The sequence below is a fragment of the Vespula pensylvanica genome, chromosome 2 (assembly GCF_014466175.1).
Source record: "Vespula pensylvanica isolate Volc-1 chromosome 2, ASM1446617v1, whole genome shotgun sequence".
NCBI classification, from domain to species: domain Eukaryota; kingdom Metazoa; phylum Arthropoda; class Insecta; order Hymenoptera; family Vespidae; genus Vespula; species Vespula pensylvanica.
The window spans coordinates 8,551,163-8,574,425 of NC_057686.1; the positions used below are offsets into that span (position 1 = coordinate 8,551,163).

Below are 23,263 nucleotides of genomic sequence, written 5' to 3' on the forward strand. Positions count from 1 at the left end.
TCAAGATCGAGTCATTTACGAGCTTTCTCACGGACTTTAGAACCGGTCTTTAGAATTTTCTTCTCGTTCGAACAATCATCTTTCAAAGAGTAAATCCCACTTATTGACAAAAACGAAACAGCAATATATTTTATATATATATATATATAATATGTACGTATCATATTCTTTTTTTTTCTAGTTTGTCTAAATTAGATAAAATTAGTTTTCTTGTTTTTAAACGAGCTATGTTTGTATATTTGTTGTACGTACATACCGTACATATTATGCGTGTGTGTGTTTTCGTAATGTACGTGTATATATATTTATAGTATATGCACATGAATCTATATAATCTCCTGTACGTATATAATGCATAATGATAACAGTAATAATAATAGAAGAAAAACCATTAATATTTATATCGATGCAAAAACCTACGCGATATTAGAGACTATCTACATGTGTTTGTGTGTAGATGTGTGTGTATTCAACTATACGTATAATATAAAATGATGGTAGGCCCAACTCAGTTATCACCATCACAGACGATCCACTGAATATATTTATTAGGTTTTGGAAGATGCTAATGTTAAATGACGATAAAATAATTATTAATGTCAAGTGGATTAACGGTTGTGGTGAAACGAGTTACAAAGAAAGAAAAAGAAATAAAAAAGAAAGGCTAGTGCACAAACGTATCCGTTGAACAAACGGAAAAAAGAAGCAAGACGTAAGGGATTCGAAGTGGTTATAAACGACAGAACTGTACTAAACTAAATGAAAGGGGAAAAAAAAGAAAAATAAAAACATAACGACGAAGCGAAAGGTGGCGAGTTTACAATTCCTCCTATACCTTTCGTCGCGATTATCGATCACAAATAAGTATCACTGTTTCACGTACCAAAAATTTCATGTACAGAGGTCGTACTACGTAGTTCCATTTCTATATAAAAATGGACGACGACGTGACACACGTTTCTCATATTTTCGGTACGTTCATTCATTCATAACTTCTATTTTAATTAACGCTCGGACTCGGTATTACCCAAAGGAGAACTTATTAAAAAGAAGAAAACGAATGGACTAACAATATTGTTATATATATGTGTATATATATATATGTATTCTATATATCTTGTGTTTGTATGTGTATATTTGTGAAGGTTCATGAGAGATATGCGAACGTAAAACATAAAAGAAAAGCTCGAGCGTTTTGACCCACGAAAATAGCGATTACCCGATAAAAGAAAAAGAAAAGCAAAGAAAAACCTGATATCTCCGGTACGAGCGTGTACGTGGTATTTGTTTATTCGTGTTTCTGCAAACTTGTATCGCGCGGAGAGATCGCTGCATTTCTTATATCTCGAAATATCGTACGTACATTTTCATTTATATTCTTAAAGCATTCCGTCAAAGAATAGGAGATAAAAATTAGCGAAAAACTGCTAACTCGTCGCGCGAGATACATCCTTGACTTGCTGCGTGTGTTTTTGTTTATTTATCGCATTCGTCGCACGGCGAAAGTACACATTAGGTGTGAGTAGTACGTATATATGTATTGTATTTTTAATTCGTGTATCATATATATATCTACCTATAGTTGTCTAGCACAGCTGAAACCTTAACGTCCTAAACAGAGACAAAAACTTACGACTCTTTAAAATCGTTATCTACCTCTATTATTACTATTATTACACATACATATGGACATACATATACATATACGCATGCACGACATCGCTTTCACACGAATATATGTATGCATAGACCATTTTTGTATGTCGCCTATAATGACGATCAGGGATCTGGATTGGGACTTTGGCGGTGTATCAATGACGAAGCGGCCCAAAAAAATAATTCATTTAAGTAAAACTAAATAAAATAAAAAAAAAAGAAACATTAATTACGCATTATCGCGATTTTTTTCTTAAGACATATGATAAATAAAAATTCCTAATCGCCAGAATATCGATCGTCGCTCGATTCATCTACAGATTTTATTCTATTTTTATCCTCTTAATTACTCGATCTTCCCTCTACCCTTTTCTATCCTCCTGTTCGATCGATCGACTGAGCATGCGAACAAATCTTTGGACGTTGGGTATAATTGAGACGAAGAAAAATATTTAAAAAAAAAAAGGAGGAAGGAAGAAAAGAAATGAAAAATCGAAAACGAAAATACACACCGATAATGCCTACATATATTATTATATCCTATATATTAATATCCAATATATTTTAATAAATTTCACTTACAATTATCGATGATTCAAACCTTCATTTTCCATACTTTAGCATCGTTTTTCTTTCTCGCCTTCATAATGACTATCTTCTAAACTCTTTTCATAATTCAACCACTCATTTAACCTGTTCTATATAATCCATCGTCCTGAAGACAACTCTTCCCCCTTCCCCCCTTACCCAACAAGTCAAACATACTCCTGAGATAATACATTTTCGTGTGTGTGTATGCATATATATGTGTGTACTCGTGTGTAGAGAATATTCGGTAATATTTATATAAAATTTGCGATTGCTGGATATCGATAATTAGGTCACACCGAATTCAGAGATAGTGCGAACCTACCAAAAACCCACAAGAGTCTATCTCTCCGTTTTTATCTTTGTTTCTTACTATATATATATATATATGTATGTATATAATATGTGTCTTTATATATATATATACGGATAAAATCATTGAAATATGAAACGCTCGCTCGGTTAATGGACGTCGATGCCGGCGACTCACAAAACGAGTGTTACAAAAATTTATTTTCTCTCACATCTTTTCCCTCGACCTTCCTTGTTCATCTTAGCTCTTCCGATCCTTCTCTCTCTCTTTTTTTTTTCATTTCTTTTAAGAACTATCCAATGAAACTTTGAAAATAGCCCGAAAAATAAAAAAAAAAATAAAAAAAAAAAAAACAAGCGAATCGCCCGCACCAACGGCGGAGAAGTAGCAAAAGTACAAAAACATCGTGGTAGCAAGTATACAAATTCTGAAAGGGGAATAAGCGTGTTTAAGCTTAGATCTTTATCTAGTTTTTCTTCTTTTTCTCTTTCTCTTTCTTAATTTAATTCTCACCAGTTTATAATTGTTGCCTTCCCGTGAAATTTTCTTGAAATATTTGCGAGGAACTAAATGGAAACATAGAAAACAACTCGTTCGAACGAAGAGCGATCGTCCGTCTCTTTTTGTTATTCTCTATCTATTTTTCTCTCATTTTTCCTTATATTTCTCTTCCCCTATTCTCTCTCTTTCTCTCTCTCTCCCTCACTCCCTCCCTCTCTCTCTTTCTCTCTCTCATATTTGTTTAAAAAGAGACGTGACAATAGGAACTGCAAATAGTCGATAATTATCGCGTGTAGGCCAGTGCCGGCCCTCGCGGCGGCCAACGAAATGGACCATCATCATCTCGTTGGTCGAAAAATTGAAAATGGTAGGGAGTGCGAGGCGCGATTTTCTTTTATATTTTTTTTGCTTTTTCTTTTTTCTTTTCTTTTCTAAAAAAAAAGCGCCCCCAAAAAGAATAAGCCGCAGTATACAAGTTTCGTCGACTCGCTGACGACTCTTCGTTTTTCATCTTCCTTTCTTCCTTCTTTATCTTTTTTATTTACCCACTCCGGTGGAATAAAAAAAAAAAAAGAAAAGAAAAAGAACTACCGCACAGGTTTAGATAGAAAATGGAATATGAATCGGAGGAGAAAAGGAGCAGGGGATTTATAGGTGAGGAAGAAAAATTAAGAGCGTGGAAAAAAAGATTCGTATTAAGGATAAGGAAAAGCAGGGATTCTTGTTTTGGCACTCTGAGAAAATTTAGCTTTTTGATGAGAGAAATGTTCTCTCTCTCTCTCTCTCTCTCTCTCTCTCTCTCCCGCTCTCTCTCTCTCTCTCTCTCTCTCTCTCTCTCTCTCTCTCTCTCTCTCTCTCGCTGAAAAGCGAATAAAAAGAAGTGACTGTATCCTTCCTACGTTTTCGTCTACGAAGGAGTTACGGCAAAAAGAAAATGATAAACGCAACCTCTTTAACGCGTTAACCTTTGATGCTCGAACGCACTCGTTTTCATCTCACGTCTTTCTAACGAAAAAAGGCAAACCATCAGCACCGACACACCTCGACCATCATCATTTATGATTTGTTCGATCAATTAGAAGAAAGTTAAGAAGAAAACAGAAAAGACCGAGGCGAGGTGTCGTGGTTGCGAAACGAAGAGAAGAATCCTCCTGCATCTTATCTTGCATCTCTCCCTTTCCAATCGAAATCAAAGAGGATCTCCTCTCTCTCTTCTTTCTCTTCCCTCCTCTCTTTCTCTTTCTCTCACTCCCTCCCTCCCTCTCTCTCTCTCTCTCTATAATATTATATCTTCCCTAAATATAGAATTCTTCCCCGCGTTTAATTATTCATTGATTAAGTATACTTTAAAAATCGAATAACGTAAAGAAGGTACATTATATACGATCGACTATACTACCTTGGGAAAAACGGTGGGCGGTCTGTGTTTGTGGGACGGCCGCTATTGATGGACAGCAACGACCAGCATCGCCAGAAAGAAGTTTAGCTCCTATCTCTTTTTTTTTTCCTTTTTTCATATTTTTCTCTCCTCCTCTCTCTCTCTCTCTCTCTCTTTCTCATCCTTCCTTTTCTACCATATTAATCCCTTACTCGTCAATTTAACCTTCTCCTCTCTCTCTCTTTCTCTCTCTTTCTTATAATTTGGTTCTCCTTCGTAATGTCAATCCAATCAAACCTTAAAACCTACACACATACCCAGACTCACTCTCTCTCTTTTTCTCGCACACACATTTTCTTAAAACGTATATATCTACACACTGACTATACTTCGAGCGCGCGTGGACCCTTCTCGTAGCAATTCTCTCGTATTTTTTTCTCGCAGAATTTCGTACGAATAAACGAAACGAGAGATAATAGATCGCGTGATCGAAATTAACAAAAATAAAAAATTAATTTTTTTTAGATCGAGTTCAGTTCAAAATTTATTGCTATCGACCGAAAAGGTAAAATTGTTGTTTCTGATCTCTCTCTCTCTCTCTCTCTCCCTCTCTCTCTCTCTCTCCCTCACTCTCTGTCACAAATATCATCTATCCATCATTTCATCAGTTTATCTCTTACCTTTGAAATACTCCGAAGATATCTTTTTTCTAATTCGTACGAAAGTTTGCAAGAGAGAGGGAAAAGTCCGCGCAGGAACGCTCGACCAATCGAAATTTAATAAACCCATCGCGTGAGTCGTAGATCCTTAAACAAAATCAACATGGCCGCCTTAAACGTATAAACTAATAAAATGTAAAAAAAAACAACGTTTTCGATTATCTCTAAGTAACAAACAATAGTATTTTTTTTTGACCTTTTAGTAAAATCCTTAGCCTTTTTGTTTACCCCTTTTATTCTGTTCTATTTCTTTCCTTCGCTATCCTTTAGATTTTTTTCATTTTTCTCTTTATGTTGACCCTATTATACTTTTTCCACCTAACATTGCCGAATAAACTTTTATGGTGCCTTTTCTTTTTCGTTCCTATAATTACTTTCAAAGCAGAAAATTTGACTAAGATGATCGATGTCAATCTGTAGATTCTCTCTCTCTCTTTCTCTCCCTCCCTCTCTCTCTCTCCCTCTCTCTCTCTCCCTCTCTCTCTCTCTCTCTCTCTCTCTCTCTCACTTTGGAGCAAAGAAAAGAGCATAACACCGATCACAGGATATCCTCAAAGGATTATCTATAAGGACATATTTCGTCGATTTTATATCGTTCTTTTGTTTTTTGTTGAATACCGAATTTGCGCGTTTAAGAGTCCATTTTTTGTCTTTCCTTCCAATCCCACTTTATCTTACTTAGATTTCTCTAAACTAAATTTAACGCTTTCCTTAAACTAGTAGTTCGTAAGATAATTGTATGAAGAAGACAATGTTACACGAGTAATTCTCTACGAAACTTATTTCACTAAAAAGATTTAACTTAAGAATCAGCGAAATACGATTTAACTAATAAACGATTTTAAAAGACTTCCCGATCACACCGGTGATTTACCAAGTGAACAAAGCTACTCTAAACTTAAGTTCGAGACGTTGGCACGTATCGAGACGATGATCCTCAACAATTCCGCCATCTCTCGTTCCCCCCTCCCCATCATTCTAATAATACTGATAAATAAAACTCTTCTTTTAACCGCGCGATTAAACATAATTAATCTTTCGTTCTGAGATTCAAGCTTCATGAACGGGGAAAAAAAGAAAAAGAAAGAAAAACTAAAACAAAAATATGTGATCGGTGTCATGAGATGCACTCGCTCGATACATCGGCCACGATCTATTATCACTTATTATCTTATTATATATATATATATGTAATATGTATATTTACCAGTCGAGAGAAAAGCATCGACCGTCTCTTTAATCGGTATATACATACCTCTTCGAAAAAACAGACGATTCTTTCCTTTCGATCCGATATGTTGAAAAGAACGTACCGATAGAAACCATCCCTTTTCTCATTAGAAAATAAAAAAATTTGATATCTTGATCAATCGCAAGGACAATCGTCGAGGCGATTGATCAAGAGCATCATTCAGATCAAAGAATAATTTTCAAGGGCAAGAGGAGTTTGAAGGATTCGTGCGAATAAAATAAACTCGAGATCGGGGAAGAGAGAAATCGGATGCGTTCTCTAAATTATTTCGTGGACGTTGTCTCGAAGACAGAGAGAGAAAGAATAATGCCGTAATGAGATAAGAATAACGTCGTAATCTCGCGGATAATATCTAGAGCAAGGTCGCCCGAAGCAGGGAGATCAACGGGTCGAAGAAGAGAGGGCTCGGGTCGGACGGCGTACTGCTTAGACGCCGGTTTGCTAACTTCCCTAATGGTTACGGCCACTGACTATAGAGTTGGAATTGCTCGCGGGTAAAGCAGACCGATAGAGGCTTCACGAAGTGGGCGTCGACGGTTCTACAGTGCGGGCAGGCGAACACGCGGCTGTAGTCCGAGTAAAAGTTTAGTCGCTGGTGAGGGTAGATCAGTGGCTTCTGGCAGCTGTTGCACTATAACAGAGAGACGGAGAGAACTATCGTAACGATTCTTCTATCGTTCCTTTCATTTTTTAACACTAGAACTATATTCGCCACATCTGTCGGTTTAACCAAGTACTTGAAGAAAAAAGAAAATTGTTAATAATTTTAGAAGAATAAGCAAACCAAAGCAGCTTTCGTTTAACGATACTTTAATAATTGTAAAAAAAAAAAAAGAAAAAGAAAGAAAAGAAATTTAAAATCCTATTATTTCGTCGGTTTTTTAATAGTTCTAATGTTAACAATGAAATTATCGAACATTTACGAATACCTGATTGAAGTGAAACGTATTATTTATCGTTGAAATCTTTTCGAGTTAGGGATCGATCTAAGCATACGTACCTTGAGACGTTCGGTACAGCAGGGCATAGCAGCGAATATGTCGTAGCTATACATGGTGCCAAGGACCAAACTGGAACCATCCCACGGTTGAGTGCAGCAACGACAACGCACGGGAGCGTTGCCGCTACCTTCGAGGCAACTCATGCAAACGGCCGATAGGAATTGCGTGCGACCTTCGACCTTTACCTGTAGCGAATGCAAAGAATCTTTTCTAACAAGTTTCGTTCTTTGAATTCTTAACCCTCCATTTCTTTTTCATAGTTGAATTAAATATTCATTTAACAGTCATTGCATAAACCTGTTTCACGCGTTAGAAACAATGGCATGAAAAACTACAAAAAAAAAAAAGAAAAAAAAATTATTTATTGGAAAAATCGAATATTATTTTTTTGCTAATTCGATATAATCGTTTCAAGAAGAATCCTAATGGATTTTCTGATTATAAGAATTATTAACTTTACCTCGGCACAAGCCGGAGAATGTTGTCGCGGCGATAGAAAGAACGTGCCGTCTACCAAAGGATACCGATCGAATACAAGCATGGCGGCACGACAAAGGACACAAGAGACTCTGGACCACTGCAAGGCTGCCAAAGACGATAAGATGAAACATCTGGTATCGTCGTTGCCGTGATTACCTTCATCCTCCATCTGAAAACATCGAATATGATCACGTTAATACTTTGTACGTTTGAACGAACGAAGCGTCTTAAACGATTATTTCGAATAAATTATTTCTTGAAATATTATAAAATTTTTCGTTGGCAATGCGCATATAATTAAAAATTCATAAAAAGAAAATGGATTCACAACTACAAAGATTTCTCTTATTTGTGTAAAAGCGTAAATAGTCACTCGTGAAAAAAATGACTTGTTAAATAAATTCAGAAGGGCATGTACTGTAACGAATGAATTCTCACGACCACGATAACAAGATATGAAGAGAGAGAAAGAATGTAAAGAAGAGAATAAACAAAATTTATGAAATCGGCGAAGAGTTATTTCTTCCCCTTTCTCTCCAATTTTTTTTACATATATATATATATATATATATCATGTATATATGTATACACATATATATACATATATGTACATATACATACATATATATATATGAAGATCCGTTTCTTAAAATAAATTGCAATTTAAAAGGATGTTACGAGATTTTATAACACGAAGATATAACATGAAAGAGAATAAGGAAAGGGGAAAGAGAAAAAGTCTCTTTTCAGAGTCCCATCCAGAGCGCGTATGGCGTCTATATATTTTACTCGACTCGATCGATAGAGCCGTGAACTCGTGCCCGTGAACGTGACCTCGAAAAATAGTTAAGGGAAGTCATATCTATCTCTGCTTTTTCTCCCTTCTCTTCCTTCGCTTTTTATAGTCCGCTGAAAATAGAAGTCCTTGCGATCGATGAGAAACCGCTCAATAAATTTGAAATTTTCTTTCTCTTTTACTTTTAAATTCACAACGGACTGGACGTCCGTCTTTTTACCTCGTAGACCTTGTCGTCTTCGTGGATAATGTGAAAGTATATGAAAAATTGACGAAAAGGGAAAGCAGACTGAGGGAGAATATTTTTGGAGTGAACACACGTGACCGTTCCTACTCTGTCTCTCTCTTTCTTTTATTCACAAAGAGATATCATTGGGATATATCTACGGTGCTATGTTTCTACTGTTTGAAGAGAAACTGAGAGGAGGGCTCGTCGATTGGCAAGAATACTCGCTCGAAGAGGGACGCCGATGAGCATGTAGAAAGAGAGTGGAGAGGAGAGAGGAGAGAGAAAAGAAAAAAAAAGAAAAGTATAAGAGAGAATTCGTCTGGGAACATACTCGAGGACTCACGTTGGCGAGCAGGAGAATTCCCTGGACCAACCTTCAGGTCGATGGTTTAGAGGAAGGACCACCAATGTCATCGCTTACATACATTCGTCTCCATCCGTCTGACAAAAACTGTCGTTCACTCTTTATTTATATCTACTTCGTAATGTATCGAAGAAAATTAAATTATCATATCTCATTTATTTAATACGATTCTTATAACATCCCCGATGCGATCGTTCGTTTAATACATTTTTTCATACCAAGTAATGACAATAAATGCGTGCAATTTAATTTTTGTTCTTCCTACTGTCATACCGTCCTTGAAAAAAACAAAAATAAAAATGAACGAGGATATAATCGAAGTAACATTGGTTGAGAAAGTTTTAGACGGACCACCGTTTTAATCGAGTTCCATGTTATTTTCGTTCAAAATGATGGACCGATGATAAATAAACCGTATCTTTGATGCATCAAAAATGTATACGCAATTGGCGAAGATTAACGTTCGCAAAGATTAAATAGTAGAGGGAGATGAAAGAAGAGGCGGTGCTCGTTGTACTGAGCTTATCGAAAATGGAAAAAAGTTGTATGGAAAAAAGGATACGCGAGCAGCATAAAACGTCGCGCATCAATACATAGGTACATTCTTAGCGGGCTTTTGCGCCGGCGTTGCGGATTATCGGAATTCAATAATACGCGAGCGATACAAATATAATAAATATAAAAATCACCCTCCGACGGTATGCTCGACGGCGCAAAATAATAAAGAAGGGAAATATCGAGGGCTGAAGTATAGAGGGCTGAAATACACTCGAAAGCAAATACAACATTCAAAACGTTCTCGCCATTTTCTCCTCACTTCCCAAACTTCCTCTCATACCCATTCGTATTAGTCCAACTCTCATTGATAATTATGAGAAAAATTCTCTTATTGAGCAAAAAATGTATCATATTTAATATTATAATTTAATGTTTTATATCTATGACAAGGATAGCCGCAAAAGATGTTCCAAAGAAGGGTAAAAAAAAAGAGACCGCTTAGTTTATATACCCGGTAGTATGAAATGACCTGTAAAGAAGAGGGTTTAAAAAAGGGTGATGGAAGCGTGGTGAAAAAGGGCTCCATTGGGATTTCCAGGGTACTCTTAAAAACGCTCTTATTTGAAGTCTTAACGCTGTTGTCAAACGACCATTGGTCCCCGGACGTTAAAGAATAGTATATAGAAAGAGCGTAAAATTTGTTACGATCGGACCCGGCTAGTTTCCGCATCTGCTCCAAAGTATGAAGGGGGGATGATGACATTCTCTGTAGAAAAAAAAATAAAATAAAATCTTGCCTGCTCTCTATAAAAAATTGTTATTACAACAATTAAAACGGTAACAAAAGAGTAATATAAATTTTGAAATCAAATATATCGAATACAAACGAATATAAACGTATTCAATACGTAGATATATAATGTACTTACGAGATATGCGTATACGAATGAAATGTCAATGAAATCGACCGTATCAAAATGCATAAATAAAAATAGAACTTTTTTTTTCTTTTTCATTTAAAATGATTTTTGTTTCGAGTTTTGTCTTCACGACTTTTCATTTCAAAAATATCGTCTTCGAAATATTTCCATTATTAATTCATATGTAGAGATCCTGATTGTACGTCTATGTAAAAATTGTTTAAAATCTATTTTGTTCATTTTTCATGATAAATTTGAATCTCTTAGAATCTGATTAGAAGGATTCCAAGTTTTGAAAATCTTGATAAGTCTCAAATTTTTTGTTACTTTCGTTGTTCTACCAACAATGAACTCCCTATGAAAACTTTGAATAGCTTCGAATTTGTATCATAACTTCGAACTTTATTCCAACTTTATACTCTTGAAATTCTTCATCGACAATTCATACGTTACAGTCTCAAAAGGTTCGATAAATTTTGAAAGCTTGATAAGTATCCAATATTTTGTAAGTTTTTTGATTACTTTAGTTCCTAGTAGTAATCATTGATATAAGACATTTAAGAAAATCAGGAAAGTTTGAATTAATAAAAATAGATTTATTTAAGTTATTCGTTTTTATAGCTTGCAATACATAATACGAAATATTGAAATTTTGAGAATAAGAGAAAAAAAACTAAAACAGAAAATTAATTTATTATACGTATTATTTATTCAATAATAAAATCTATTTTTACGTATCTAATAATCTAATACGTATCTAAAGTTAGCATCATGTAACATAATATATACAAATTCGTGAGTTTTTATTTTTAACTTTAATATGTTTCACTTTAACGATAAAACGTATACATAAAAAAAAACTATAATAATAAAAATTCCAAAACCAAAATAGTGGGTATATATAATATATAAATATTTGCGTTCAACTTCGATTTCGGATTATAATGAGCAATTCGAATATGTAAAAGGAATGCTAATCAATTTCAAATAAAGTATACTATCAAAATAACTATTATACATTAAAACATACAACATCTTGATTAAAATCTTGTTACTAAACAAGTAATATATGTGTAACAGAGTTAAACCTTTGGAACGAAGTTACTTAGTTTATTGTCGCTCGAACAGTAAAATTGACGAAAAATTAACAGTTTATCACGACTTTGTAACCTATGTCAACAATTTGAAGCTTCGAATAAACTTTGAAGCGTTTGAAATTGTCGTCATTTGTTTTCTACTCGAAGCATTTTTTAGAGTTTCATATTCTATCAACAACATTAATAGTAGTAGTAATTTACGTCACCCAGCTGATAAACTTACTTAGATTCTAGAAATTTATATAGGTCATTCTGTCAATTCACTTACAAAATATTATGTAGGTCAGCGGGTCATGTAAATAATCCTTATTTAGATAGGAAATATCTCTCGAACAAAATATCTTAAAAACTTTGAAAGCTATTTTAAAGGTTACACAGCTTCAATTTCTTCGACATACTGTTAATAATAATTATTAAATTTATAAATAATTTTTGAACTTTTAAATTGAATTTTGTAAACACACTAAATAATTCACAACGATATATGCACGGAGCTATGCATTCAACAATTTTTACAAAAATTTCCAAAGCGAATTTTTATTTTAAGTAAATAAAATAAAATCATATCTTTTCTTGTAAGATAAAATACTAAAGAGATAACGTAAGAAATAATGTAAAAAGAAAACTCCTTACAATGTACTATCCATAGCCGCCTGTATACAATATATATATACATATAGATACACACGCAATATATATATATATATATATACATACGTATATTGAATATATATACATATAAGATATATATATTAAATTTATATATACATACATATATACATATATACCAAACTTTAATAAAACAAATATATAAGCTTTTGAAAAAGAAAGATATACGAGTTAAGAACAAAAGCAAGAATGAATGGAAAGAAAGAAAGAGAGGGAGGGATGGAGGGAGGGAATGAGAGACAGAAAATGGGAGGACAAGGGAACTCGCAAGGATCCTTGTTCTTCTTAGCGGATTTGCGAGCTCGAGGACAAAGGATTCTAAGGACTAGAAGAAGAGAGAAAGAAAGAAAAAGAAAGAGGGAAAGATAGCACGTGCTCCGTCGGCTGGAAAGAAGAGGAGCCAGGGAGACTCGATAAGACGAGAGGAAACTTTTCGTGAAAACTTTCCCTGTTCTTAGCTCTATATAGTCCTTCTCCCTCACCCTTTTCCATCCCCCGAGGGAATCCGCGATGCAAGTGACCTACTGTCGTCGTAGCCTTGTACCAGGGCAAGTCAAATCGAACAAAGAAACCCTCTTCACTGTGCTCCTTCTCGCATGAAAATAATCGATTGATTCTATTTCCCTCTCGTTTTCTCTTTCTTATCCTTACAACGAATGGTCTTCGACCACTCCTCTCCGACTTCTTCCGTTCTTCTCTCATTTTTCTTTGTTTCCTTCCGCTTTCTTTTTTACAGAGTATTTTCCAAGTAATCGAAATAAAATCAGAAGATGTGTATTATTTTTCTACGTTGTTTCGTTTCGAAATATTCATACGAATAAAACGAATTATATTATATTGTATTATATGTATTCGTATACTTTATAGTTGTAATTTCGACAGAACTCACGTAAGATAAACAAACATGAATCTGACTACGAGATAGCGAAAGAATAAAAAAAAAAAAAGAAATGGTGTCTCAAAGTGATTTTCCCAGAGCTTTACAAGATTTTTTTCTCGTAATCTCCTTCCGTTTTGCCCCGACTAAGCGGCTTACTCTCGATTTCCGCGTGGAAAGGCGATTACACGTAATTGCGATTGGTACAAAGAAAAAGAAAATAAAAAGTCTCCTGTTCTTACGTCGAATCAACTCTAATTGCAAAACTTATGACGTGATTTTTCTTTGCGAATAAAAGATTTGAAAAAATGAAAAAATATATATATATATCAATATCAATCGTAACAAGAAAAAGCAGAGTAATTATCATTTTGTTACGAAAGTTAATTCGGTACAGTTAAGAAATAATACAAAGAGACAAGAATGCTCGAGAATAACGCAGACTCGTTTGTTACGTAACTCTCTTTTGTTGTCCTATCAATGTATTTTCTCTGTTCTCCGATCCTTTTCATTTCTTACACATCTGTTGATATCAATTATGTAACAAGAATCTTTGTTTTTCTCTCACGAATATACGTACGTATATAAATACTTCAATCTACCATCTTATCTTTATCGCGTATCGTTGGATCGATTCGGTCGTATAAAAATTTACCTATGAAAGGCTCAGAGTTCTTACAATCCTAGATTTTAATCATCGTAGAAATAAAAAACGTATTTTTTTTTTTTACAAAAGCAAAGCAATCCTGATAGGAAGAAAGCTTGGTACGATTTTCAGTAAAAGATAGAGACTATGATTACTAGCGCCAAAAGCATCGCCCCTTCTCGTGGATCATAGACGGAATTGAAAGAAGGGCCGAGAGATAATAAACCGATTGGATCTTTCTCACAAAGAGATAGCTTTTTCACGCAGGATGACTTCGACGGTGCTATCGTCTCCAAATTGACAGAGGTCGGATCGAAATTTTGCTTGAAATCAGATAGAGATGAAAAGAGAAAAAGAGCGAGCGAGCGAGAGAAAGAGAATAAGGACAAGACCCATGTTATTCCATCTTTTGTCAAATTTCAATAAGATCTTTATCTCTATGTCGATTGAGAAAATGAATTTGATGCTTTTGTAAGGATAAAAATATGATCACCGTACTATCCTCTCCCTCTCCATCTCTTTTTGATTACGAAAAGTAATCGGATGAAAAGGCACGAGTCGCTTTTCAAGGAGAAATATACGAGATATGGCAGAGGATTTATTTTACAACGGTGAGAGAACGAAAATAGACGCATGGAGAGGAAACAAGAGAAACTTGCTTTTCTACGGCAAAGATAGCCGACGACTCTTATTCTCCCTCTTTTTCCCTCCTGCCGAGCTTTCCGACGCTAAAACACCGATCAACGTAAATTCATACGACAGATTTTCGCCCGAGGCGAGGCACCCTAACCGTGACTATCCATAAAAATCTATGTCCCTTCCACTAAGGGAGATTGCAACAACGTTCAACGCTACCAGACACGACTATATATCACACGCCATAGCAGCGCTATACTCATCCCACTCGAATGTATGTACGTAGTACTACACCCACGGAGCGAACCTTTTTCTCTCTTCTTGTTTTTTTCCCTTTCTTTCTTTCTTTCTTTCTTTTTTCCTTCTATCTTCCATAGTTCCTCCCCCTCCCCACCTTCCCACCCTTTTCTCCTTAGCTCCTACGACGACGTACGAGGCGTTTCTTAATGCCGACGATTTGTTCTTACCTCCAAACAAAACCTCAATATCATCGGGCTCTATCTTCCTTGAATCATTTGGTGTTCGTTCGTGTAACCCGTCGGTAGAATAAAACGTTCTTTAAAACTCTACTTGCTCGAGATCACCGGCCGAGAGAACGCAATGAGCTTTCGAAAATTTCATTCTAAATTTCGAGAATATTCATTCTATTTCTCGTACGGTATATATAGTCATAGGAGAAGGACTCATTGGAAAATTCTCGATGCGCCGTTTTCTCGAGACAAAGGGAGAGAGAAGAAAGAGGAAGAAAACAAAAGAATGAAGAAAGGCACGACGATATTTTCCTCTTCCTTTTTCTTCTTCTTCTTTCTTCATCGTCGAACGTTGTTGTCTGGCCTCCTTTTAAACGGTTATCCTCTCATCGTCCCGTAAAAATCGTTCGACCGGAAATCCCTTCGACATCTTCATTCCAGAGATATTTTTCCTCGAGGCTCGAACGTTTCGACTAGACGAGAAGGAGGATGATAGAAAGCGAATAGACGTAGTACGTACACAAAGTGGAAGAGGCATGGTCGAGAGAGGTAAATGTCTTTCAAGACTAACAGCGAAACAAGAACGGACACGTTTGTAGTAAACCAAAAGAGATAGAGAGAGAGAGAGAGAGAGAGAAAGAGAGAGAGAGAGAGAGAGAGTAAGAGCTTTCGAGGAAATTGTGCCGTCGGCTCGAGAAACTCCAAGCAATCGTCCTAATCGTCAGACGGCTACTACTACCACCACCACCACCATTACTACTACTCGGATTCGAGGTTAATCATTCCGAAGGTGGTTTTACCCTCACCCTTACCTTCTCCATTTCTCGCATTGTTTCGCTCAGAGAAGCACTGAATTTCAAGGGAAGTTATTTCTCGAGTATCTGCTAATATACGAATGTCTGATTACGCAAACAATGAGTTACCGGCTCATGACAACATTCGTTTATTTATAGAAGTTATCCAAAGGTTTCGTAAAGCAAATATAACGAAAAGGATTATAATTAATCGTCGATCGTTACGTTAATTAATAATTTATAAGAGAAGAAACTTGATCAAACTTAATGGTCCATTTCGTTTTTATTACTTCGCGCGTCTCTCATTTACGACGAGTTCTGTGTTAGGTAAATTGGGATATCTCGTGAAAAAGAATCTGGCGAGCGTAATTAACCATTATCCAACAAGAAAGCCGAGCTTTAACTTCGGATTACGCGAAAATTTATCTACCGGGGAAAGTGTGTTCAATGCCCGATTCGAATTTTCCTTCGAAGGCATAGATCGCTTAACGCGTAAACGAGCTTTGGTAATGATCGTCATAAGTACGCGTTTACGTAAATCCAACGCACATAGATAACACGCACACGCGTTCAACCATCCCCGTTTTGCTCGGAACACGGCTAATTACAGAGTGATTTCGTGCGACACGCGGCCTACGAAATTGGAAGGAAAATTATAAATAACGAGGTCGAAATATCGCATCGGGCCACCCAAAACATCCCTCTGCCTCACCCTCTTCCCACCTTTTGCCGGCCGATAATGCGAAGGAGGCGTGGAAACGCGATTTAGAACCCTCGCCGTCCCTACGAGACTTCCTAATTACTCGTTTAAGATAAGATTGTCATCAAACCTTCAGCACGGTGCGGACGTGATTAACGACGGCCCTTAAAAGGCCGAACGGCGAGAGAGTCAGCGAACGAAATCAGTGCCGGCGCGCGATTTTCGCGGAGCCGGTGCTTAAGGGGTGAAAGTTAATTCGCGTTATGTCACCTACTTAAATCCCTCGACGTCCGACGTAATTCTTTATTTCTTTCGAGATAAGGCCTCGTTATCTTTGAAAATGTATTCAACTAAAGTCTTAAAAGCATAAAGAATTCTTTTTAAGAGTTGTAGAATACGACGACAATTTACATGAAACCGCTTTTGAAAAATTATTCGACGGCTCGTCCAGGTACTAATAATAAAAAATAATCCTCTTGAACGGCCACTCTTACGATAGCAATATGCAAAAAGAAATGCAGAGGTTGGAGGACTTATCCTAAGTGACTGCACCCCTGCAGCCCTTTTCTTCCAACCCTCCTAACATCTCTCTCTCTCCTCTCTCTCACGCTCTCTCTCTCTCTCTCTCTCTCTCTCTCTCACTCACTCTCTCCCTCTCTCTTTCTAGCGAGAGCTTAAGAGCTCTTCCCGACTAAGAGGCTTTACCAGCACTTAACGTTGATATTTTATTAAATATAATTCGCATCCGCTAACCGAGCGTTAGTCCTCCACCGCGATATTCCAGTGCTAGTCGCGATAGATGGGGTAAAGCATCTTATGATCTTCGATCGTCTTTTAAAGAAGAAAGAACAGATCAAAGAGTCGGAAAAAAAGAAAAAGAAAGAAAACTATTCGAAAATAACTCGATCTCATTTTGCGTTATCGCGTCGTCGCAAGAAAGTTGAAAAAAAAAAGGTGAGATCGAAAGATCGTGCCGTAAACTCGTTTGTCGAACCATTAACGAAGTCTTTAGCAACGTTGTTTGGCACGAAAAAGGTGTACACGGCTAACGAGCCAATTTCCACACGAGAAACGCGCTCCCAAACGATTATTACTCTCTACCTCGAAACTAACGTTTCGCTGGTACGCTCTTTTCTTCGTGGATATCGAAAAATTTAATTAAACGTGAAAAACTTTTTTTTCGTCTTAACGAAATACGAACGAATTCAAGTTGCTATCGCGCGCGTTGAAGAATTTTCAAACACTTCGGTCTGTTCCGATTACATTATCTTTTTTTTTTTTATTCTTCAATTTAATTTATTTATAGCTTTACGCCGAAGCTCCATTAACGTTGATATAGAACACGATCATTCTAATCGAGAGAATGATTAACCCATTCGAGAAACGCGCGATGACGAGCACAGACTCCAAAGTGTTATCTTATTGCATGCTCGTCTAATGACACATCTAATCGTGACTGCTTCGTCCCAAATAGATCGGCGTCGTCTTTCTTATTCAAACTTTCATTGTGTATTTTGGCAAACACTCCTGAGAAACTCTTTATATCGTCTCGTTTACAAAGAAAATGAAAATTTTCGATAAAGCGGAAAGATATACACATTATAGAGAAAGAGGAGAGAGAGAGAGAGAGGGGGGGGGATAGAAAGAGAGGAGGGAGAGAAAACTAATGAACGAAAATATCAAAGGACTACAAAAGAAATACAAGGAGAGATATTGAGCGAGTTCAACGCACTAACTGTCTTTTCCCGTCATTGTCATTCTACACGATTATTCGCGACTTCCTTCGATGATCGGTAAGCCACGAGACGACAAGGTCGTAGCTCGTCTATACCGAGCCCAGAATGCGTCTGAGAAGATTTTCTTCAGCCTCGGGAAAAGTGCAACGCCCTGATCGTCGTTGTCGTCGCCGTCGTCGTCGTCGTCGTCGTCGTCGTTTTCGTCTTTGTCGACGACTTCGTTATGGTCTCTTGAATTATTATCGTCTTCTTCATCATCGACGTGTCGTTTTCTACGCATACGGGAAAATTGCTATAACGTGTGGCAATATGTAAACGGCTGACCCGGATTCGAGTGCGTTTTATTACACCGGATACGGCGCGACTATATTTATCCGTGCGCGCGCGCCTGTTCACCACCAGAGAGAAAAACACGTTCGTCGAAGCGACGCGATAACCACAGGGCGGATACGTTAATCTGCAATAATTAGTCATATCACCGTCCTCGTACGACGACTAGATGGCGATGAAGATGAAAACGTCGTGATTTTATAACTCCTTTCTTTATTTCTTCTATTCCTTTCTTCGTCCCGCAATAATCGAAACTAAAATTAATAATCGAGAGAAATGGAAAGAATGGAAAGAATGGAAGTGAAAGGAAGCATGTGTGTGTGTGTGTGTGTGTGTGTGTGTGTGTATGTGTTTGAGAGGGAGAGAGAGAGAGAAAGAGAAAAGTAAAAAAGCTTTGAGGATGCAACTAATTTATCCTCGTCTTATCCGAGAGACATCATTAATCACGTCGTTGGTTTTCGATAGAGCTTATTAATGATCGAAAGGAATATCGAGGTGAAATCATTTTCAAGCACTTTTTTTAATAACACGTTTAATACTAAGGAAACAAGATATACTAATTTATTGCGATCAGGTGACAATGTTCGTTTAATCGAAAAGCCCGAATAATCCAAAACGTATAGTATTACGTAATCGCATACGTAATTCGATCATTTGATAATAATATTATTGCAATGAATTATGCGTAGGATTTATCGACAAACCTATTAATTTGATAAACAAGCCAAAAGAAAAGGGATAAAGAGATTAACAACATCCTGTTTGAGAATCGACTGTTGATATCTATTAACACTTTGTTAGAATCGATGAATTTCATCGACTTGAACTTTGAATACTGCTTTCTCTCATTCCTTATCACATATGCGCGCGTTTTGTTTCAAACAATGAAACAAGAAAGAGCGAACTGAATCGAGAAGAGAAACTTCTTGCGAACCGTTTAAACCTTCGCTTTCATCGATTATCATCATTGCTGCTCGATAATCGCAGCAGCCGTTAACTCTCCTTGCACTCGATGCTAGAAATAGCGGAGAGGAAATGGGTAGGGATAAGGACAAGAGAGACATCTTTCTCTCTCTTTCTAAAATTCTCGTTCAGTCAGTCCGTCTGTCTATCTTTCTTTCTCGTATAGAAAGCGCGTAAGGGGAACTCGCGCAAAAGATATCTACATCGACTTAGCGTTGAGGCTAATGCACTCTAATCTAGTCTCTATAGGTAGAGACCCCTCAATGCCATTCACTGCACGTACGTATGCAGCCAATGCTCCGCGGACCGTGCAATGCACCGCCGTGAACCGCAGACCTTCGAGCTTCTCTCTCTCTCTCTCTCTCTCTCTCTCTCTCTCTCTCTCTCTCTCTCTCTCTCACTCTCTCTCTAAATGCACGTCTGTAAACGTCTGTATGTTTCACTGTGTGCATTTCAGCGAGACGCGCGCTTACGTATCGGAATTATTTGCTCAGCTCGATCGAACGCTGTTAAGTGACAGATACATACGTATATTTCTCTGTTTCTGTATTCTTCATTCTATTTCTCTTTCTCTCTCTCTTTCTCATAGTCTCTCTCTGTTTTACTCACTGATCTCTCTAGCTCTTTAGTGACTTTATGCAATGCTCGATCATTAGATCTCTCTCTGTCCATAATTCTTTTTTCTCTTATTCAATTCTTTGCGAAAACGAAGAAAGGAGGACATAGAAACGGCGCCGTCCTCGAGAGATCTCTCTTTCGACTCCCCTGAGAGATATTCATTACTCGAGATCAAACGATCATCAGCAACTCCGAGGAAATCTAATCGCCCGATGATCTATCTCAATGTTAGCTATCTCGCTTTAACAATCTACAGGTACATCAAGGTTATATAATTTAAATTGTAGTAAGAAAAATGAGATTGATTCGAACACTTGGAAAGAAGATGAAAATGAAGAACGAAGTCCGATTAGAAATACATAATTTAGTATCAGAAAGAATGGTAAACAGTCTTCTACCGGAGATGGAACGAAACGTAACAAGAAAAATAGAAAAAGAGAGAGAGAAAGAGAAAAGATGAAAGGTAGCTTGGCAGATGTCGTCTGCGGATTACCATTAAGATACGTCTTCCTCGCGTTGTCCTCCCTCCCGGAGAGGAGTTTATTTATTCTCGCTTATACTGCTGATCGTTCGAAGTGTGGTAGATAAGTAGAAATTAAATATTCATTCGGTAGACAGAAATGACGCTTTGTCGAAAAAGGGAAAGCCTCACCGAAAATGATAAAAGAAAAAAAAGAAAAAAGACAAAAGAGACAAGAAAGAAAGGGAAAGAGGGACAGAGGAATAAAATAAAAAATATATAAAACACTTGACATAGACTAATTTCAAGGTTAAACAAATAAAAAGAGAAACATTTACAAAAGCGGAGATTGTTTAAAAAGGAGAAAAGAATAATTAGAAAGATTTGTTGCGTTTAAACGATTTAAACGAAATCTACTTGAATCGTGTAGTTCGACGACGAGGCGGAGCGTAACCAAAAGAAGAAAAAAAAAGTTACCCTCTTATGTTCCTTAAGGTCCTCTCTTGTCATCCTTGAAATAAGACGTGGATGATAAGGAGGAGAAGAGGGCAAAGAAAACTCTTGTTGGTGACGTCGTCGTACATTATTAACGCTTGATCTGCCAATCTACCGGTAGCGGTACCACCAACGACGACTTTCGCATCGCTTTCATAAAAGTGTCGCTAACTTTGAAGAAGGTCTCATCAAAAGATTATATTCAAATTCACATATACTTTTAGACCGTGTTGGGGTAAGATTATGGATTTCTAGGTGATGGAGAGAAGCCATGCATTTTTATCGGGCTAATTTCATTCATTGTTATCCCTTTATAAGGAAAGTTTTAAGGGGAGCGAGGAAAATAAAGAAAAGGAAAAAAGAAACTGCACCGCATGTACTATACATCGCATTATCTTTTGAATATTACAGATGAAAAAAAAAATTAGCTCTCGAGTTAATTTTTATAATAGATTAGAAAAAATGTCGACAAGTTACACGAAATAGTGTATTCCCCGGCATTTCTTTCTTTTTCTTTTTTTTTTTTATACAGAATTTTTATTCACAGGAAATAATAGAAGTTGGATGGACGACGATAAGGAAGGTAGTTTATGATTCGCTTTCGTTTCTCGTTGAAATCCAGAGAAATTGTCGTGTACGTCGACCATCTCCTTGATGTCTCTTCGTAACGAAAAGAGCAAGGGTGAGAGGGAGAGGGAGAGGGAGAGGGAGAGGGAAAGACAGACAGAGAAAGTGGGAAGAAACCTGACAGCCGGCGCACTCACATTATTAGGAACATAAAAGCCAATGTCGTACGTTTCGAGACAAAACGACGGTGTGCTGCTTCGTCGTTCATACCTCCTTCATCTTTACCAACCCTCACATTTTTTTTCCTTTTCTCTCCCTTCTTACAAAACGTTGAAAAATTCTTCTCTCTTCTCACTCTTTTCTTTTCTTTTTTTTCCTTTTCTTTTCTTTTCTTTTCTCGTTTATTGTCCATTGTTTCTCGACGATTTATACTTACACCTTTATCCCTCAACTCGATTTACTCATATTTCTTCTATTTGTTTATATATATTCCTGACACTTGGTAGTTATATCATTTTAACTACTTTTTCTCATACCTCGTGTGTTATTAAATTAAACTTTCTTTAAATAAATTTTATTTTCTAACTCTCTTTTGCATTTTCTTCGACTACCCGGGGGAGAATAAACAGCGAGAGAACGAGAGAGAGAGAGAGAGAGAGAGAGAGAGAGAGAGAGAGAGAGAGAGAGAGAGAGAAGCTTCAAAGATCCTTGAAAATATTTTTACACCGAGTCGATCTAAAGATAGAAGAGAACTGCTGTGGACCGCGTGTGTGCCTCTCGTCGTCGTCGTCGTCGTCGTCGCCGCCGTCGTCGTCATCGCGTTCGCGGGTTGCGGTCGTCGACGACAAGACACGTCGTGCCGTGTGGGAATAAAAATGATGCTTGCGAAGAAGAGGAAGAGAAGAGAGACAAAGAACGAAAATCGCGACGACGCCTAAAAACTTTGTTGGAGAGAAAACGCGCAGTGTTTCGACGCCCTTTTCTCACATATCTTTATTCTTCGTTCGTTCTTTTTTTTTCTTTCTTTCCTTCTTTCTTTCGTCTCTTAAGATAACGTCAATAATAGAATAAGTCATTACTCCAAGAAAGTCTCTATCTAACAATATCAACGAATAATACTCAAAAACATAAAGGTCACCCCCTATATTAAACAAAAAATTGCTATCGGATTCGATAACAAAATACGTTGAATTTAAATTGGATTATCAAATTAGATTTTAAGCAGTAATATCAAATAAATGATTACAACCTGTACTGCTTCAAATTTTCTCAAAAAGCAATAACACGGACTTCGAATAAAATATCGAAAGATTCGTTCGTGACGATTGCTGCGATATTGACGAGAGAGATTTCCAAGATTATTGAACATCATATTCCGCATACGTTTGCACGAACTGTTGCGTCGTAAAATCTAGAAATATCATCCTAAGTCTCCGAAATTCCAACGTTTCTCTTACTCTCTTACTCCTTCCTACTCTCTCTCTCTCTCTCTCTCTCTCTCTCTCTTTCT

At 36.9% G+C, this 23,263-nt stretch overlaps 1 protein-coding gene across 1 annotated transcript in view; it reads right to left on the reverse strand.

Annotated features, from left to right (window-relative positions):
• Nucleotides 1-2,184: 2,184 nt before the first annotated feature.
• LOC122638026 (headcase protein) overlaps nucleotides 2,185-23,263 on the reverse strand; it is a 119,816-nt gene continuing 98,737 nt past the window's right edge. The window contains exons 3-5 of the mRNA XM_043830631.1: nucleotides 7,869-8,057; nucleotides 7,408-7,593; nucleotides 2,185-7,038 (exon numbers count right to left, since the gene is read on the reverse strand). Coding sequence (XP_043686566.1) covers nucleotides 6,865-7,038; nucleotides 7,408-7,593; nucleotides 7,869-8,057 — 549 coding nt within the window. The 3' untranslated portion in view covers nucleotides 2,185-6,864. The remainder of the gene's footprint in view (nucleotides 7,039-7,407; nucleotides 7,594-7,868; nucleotides 8,058-23,263) is intronic.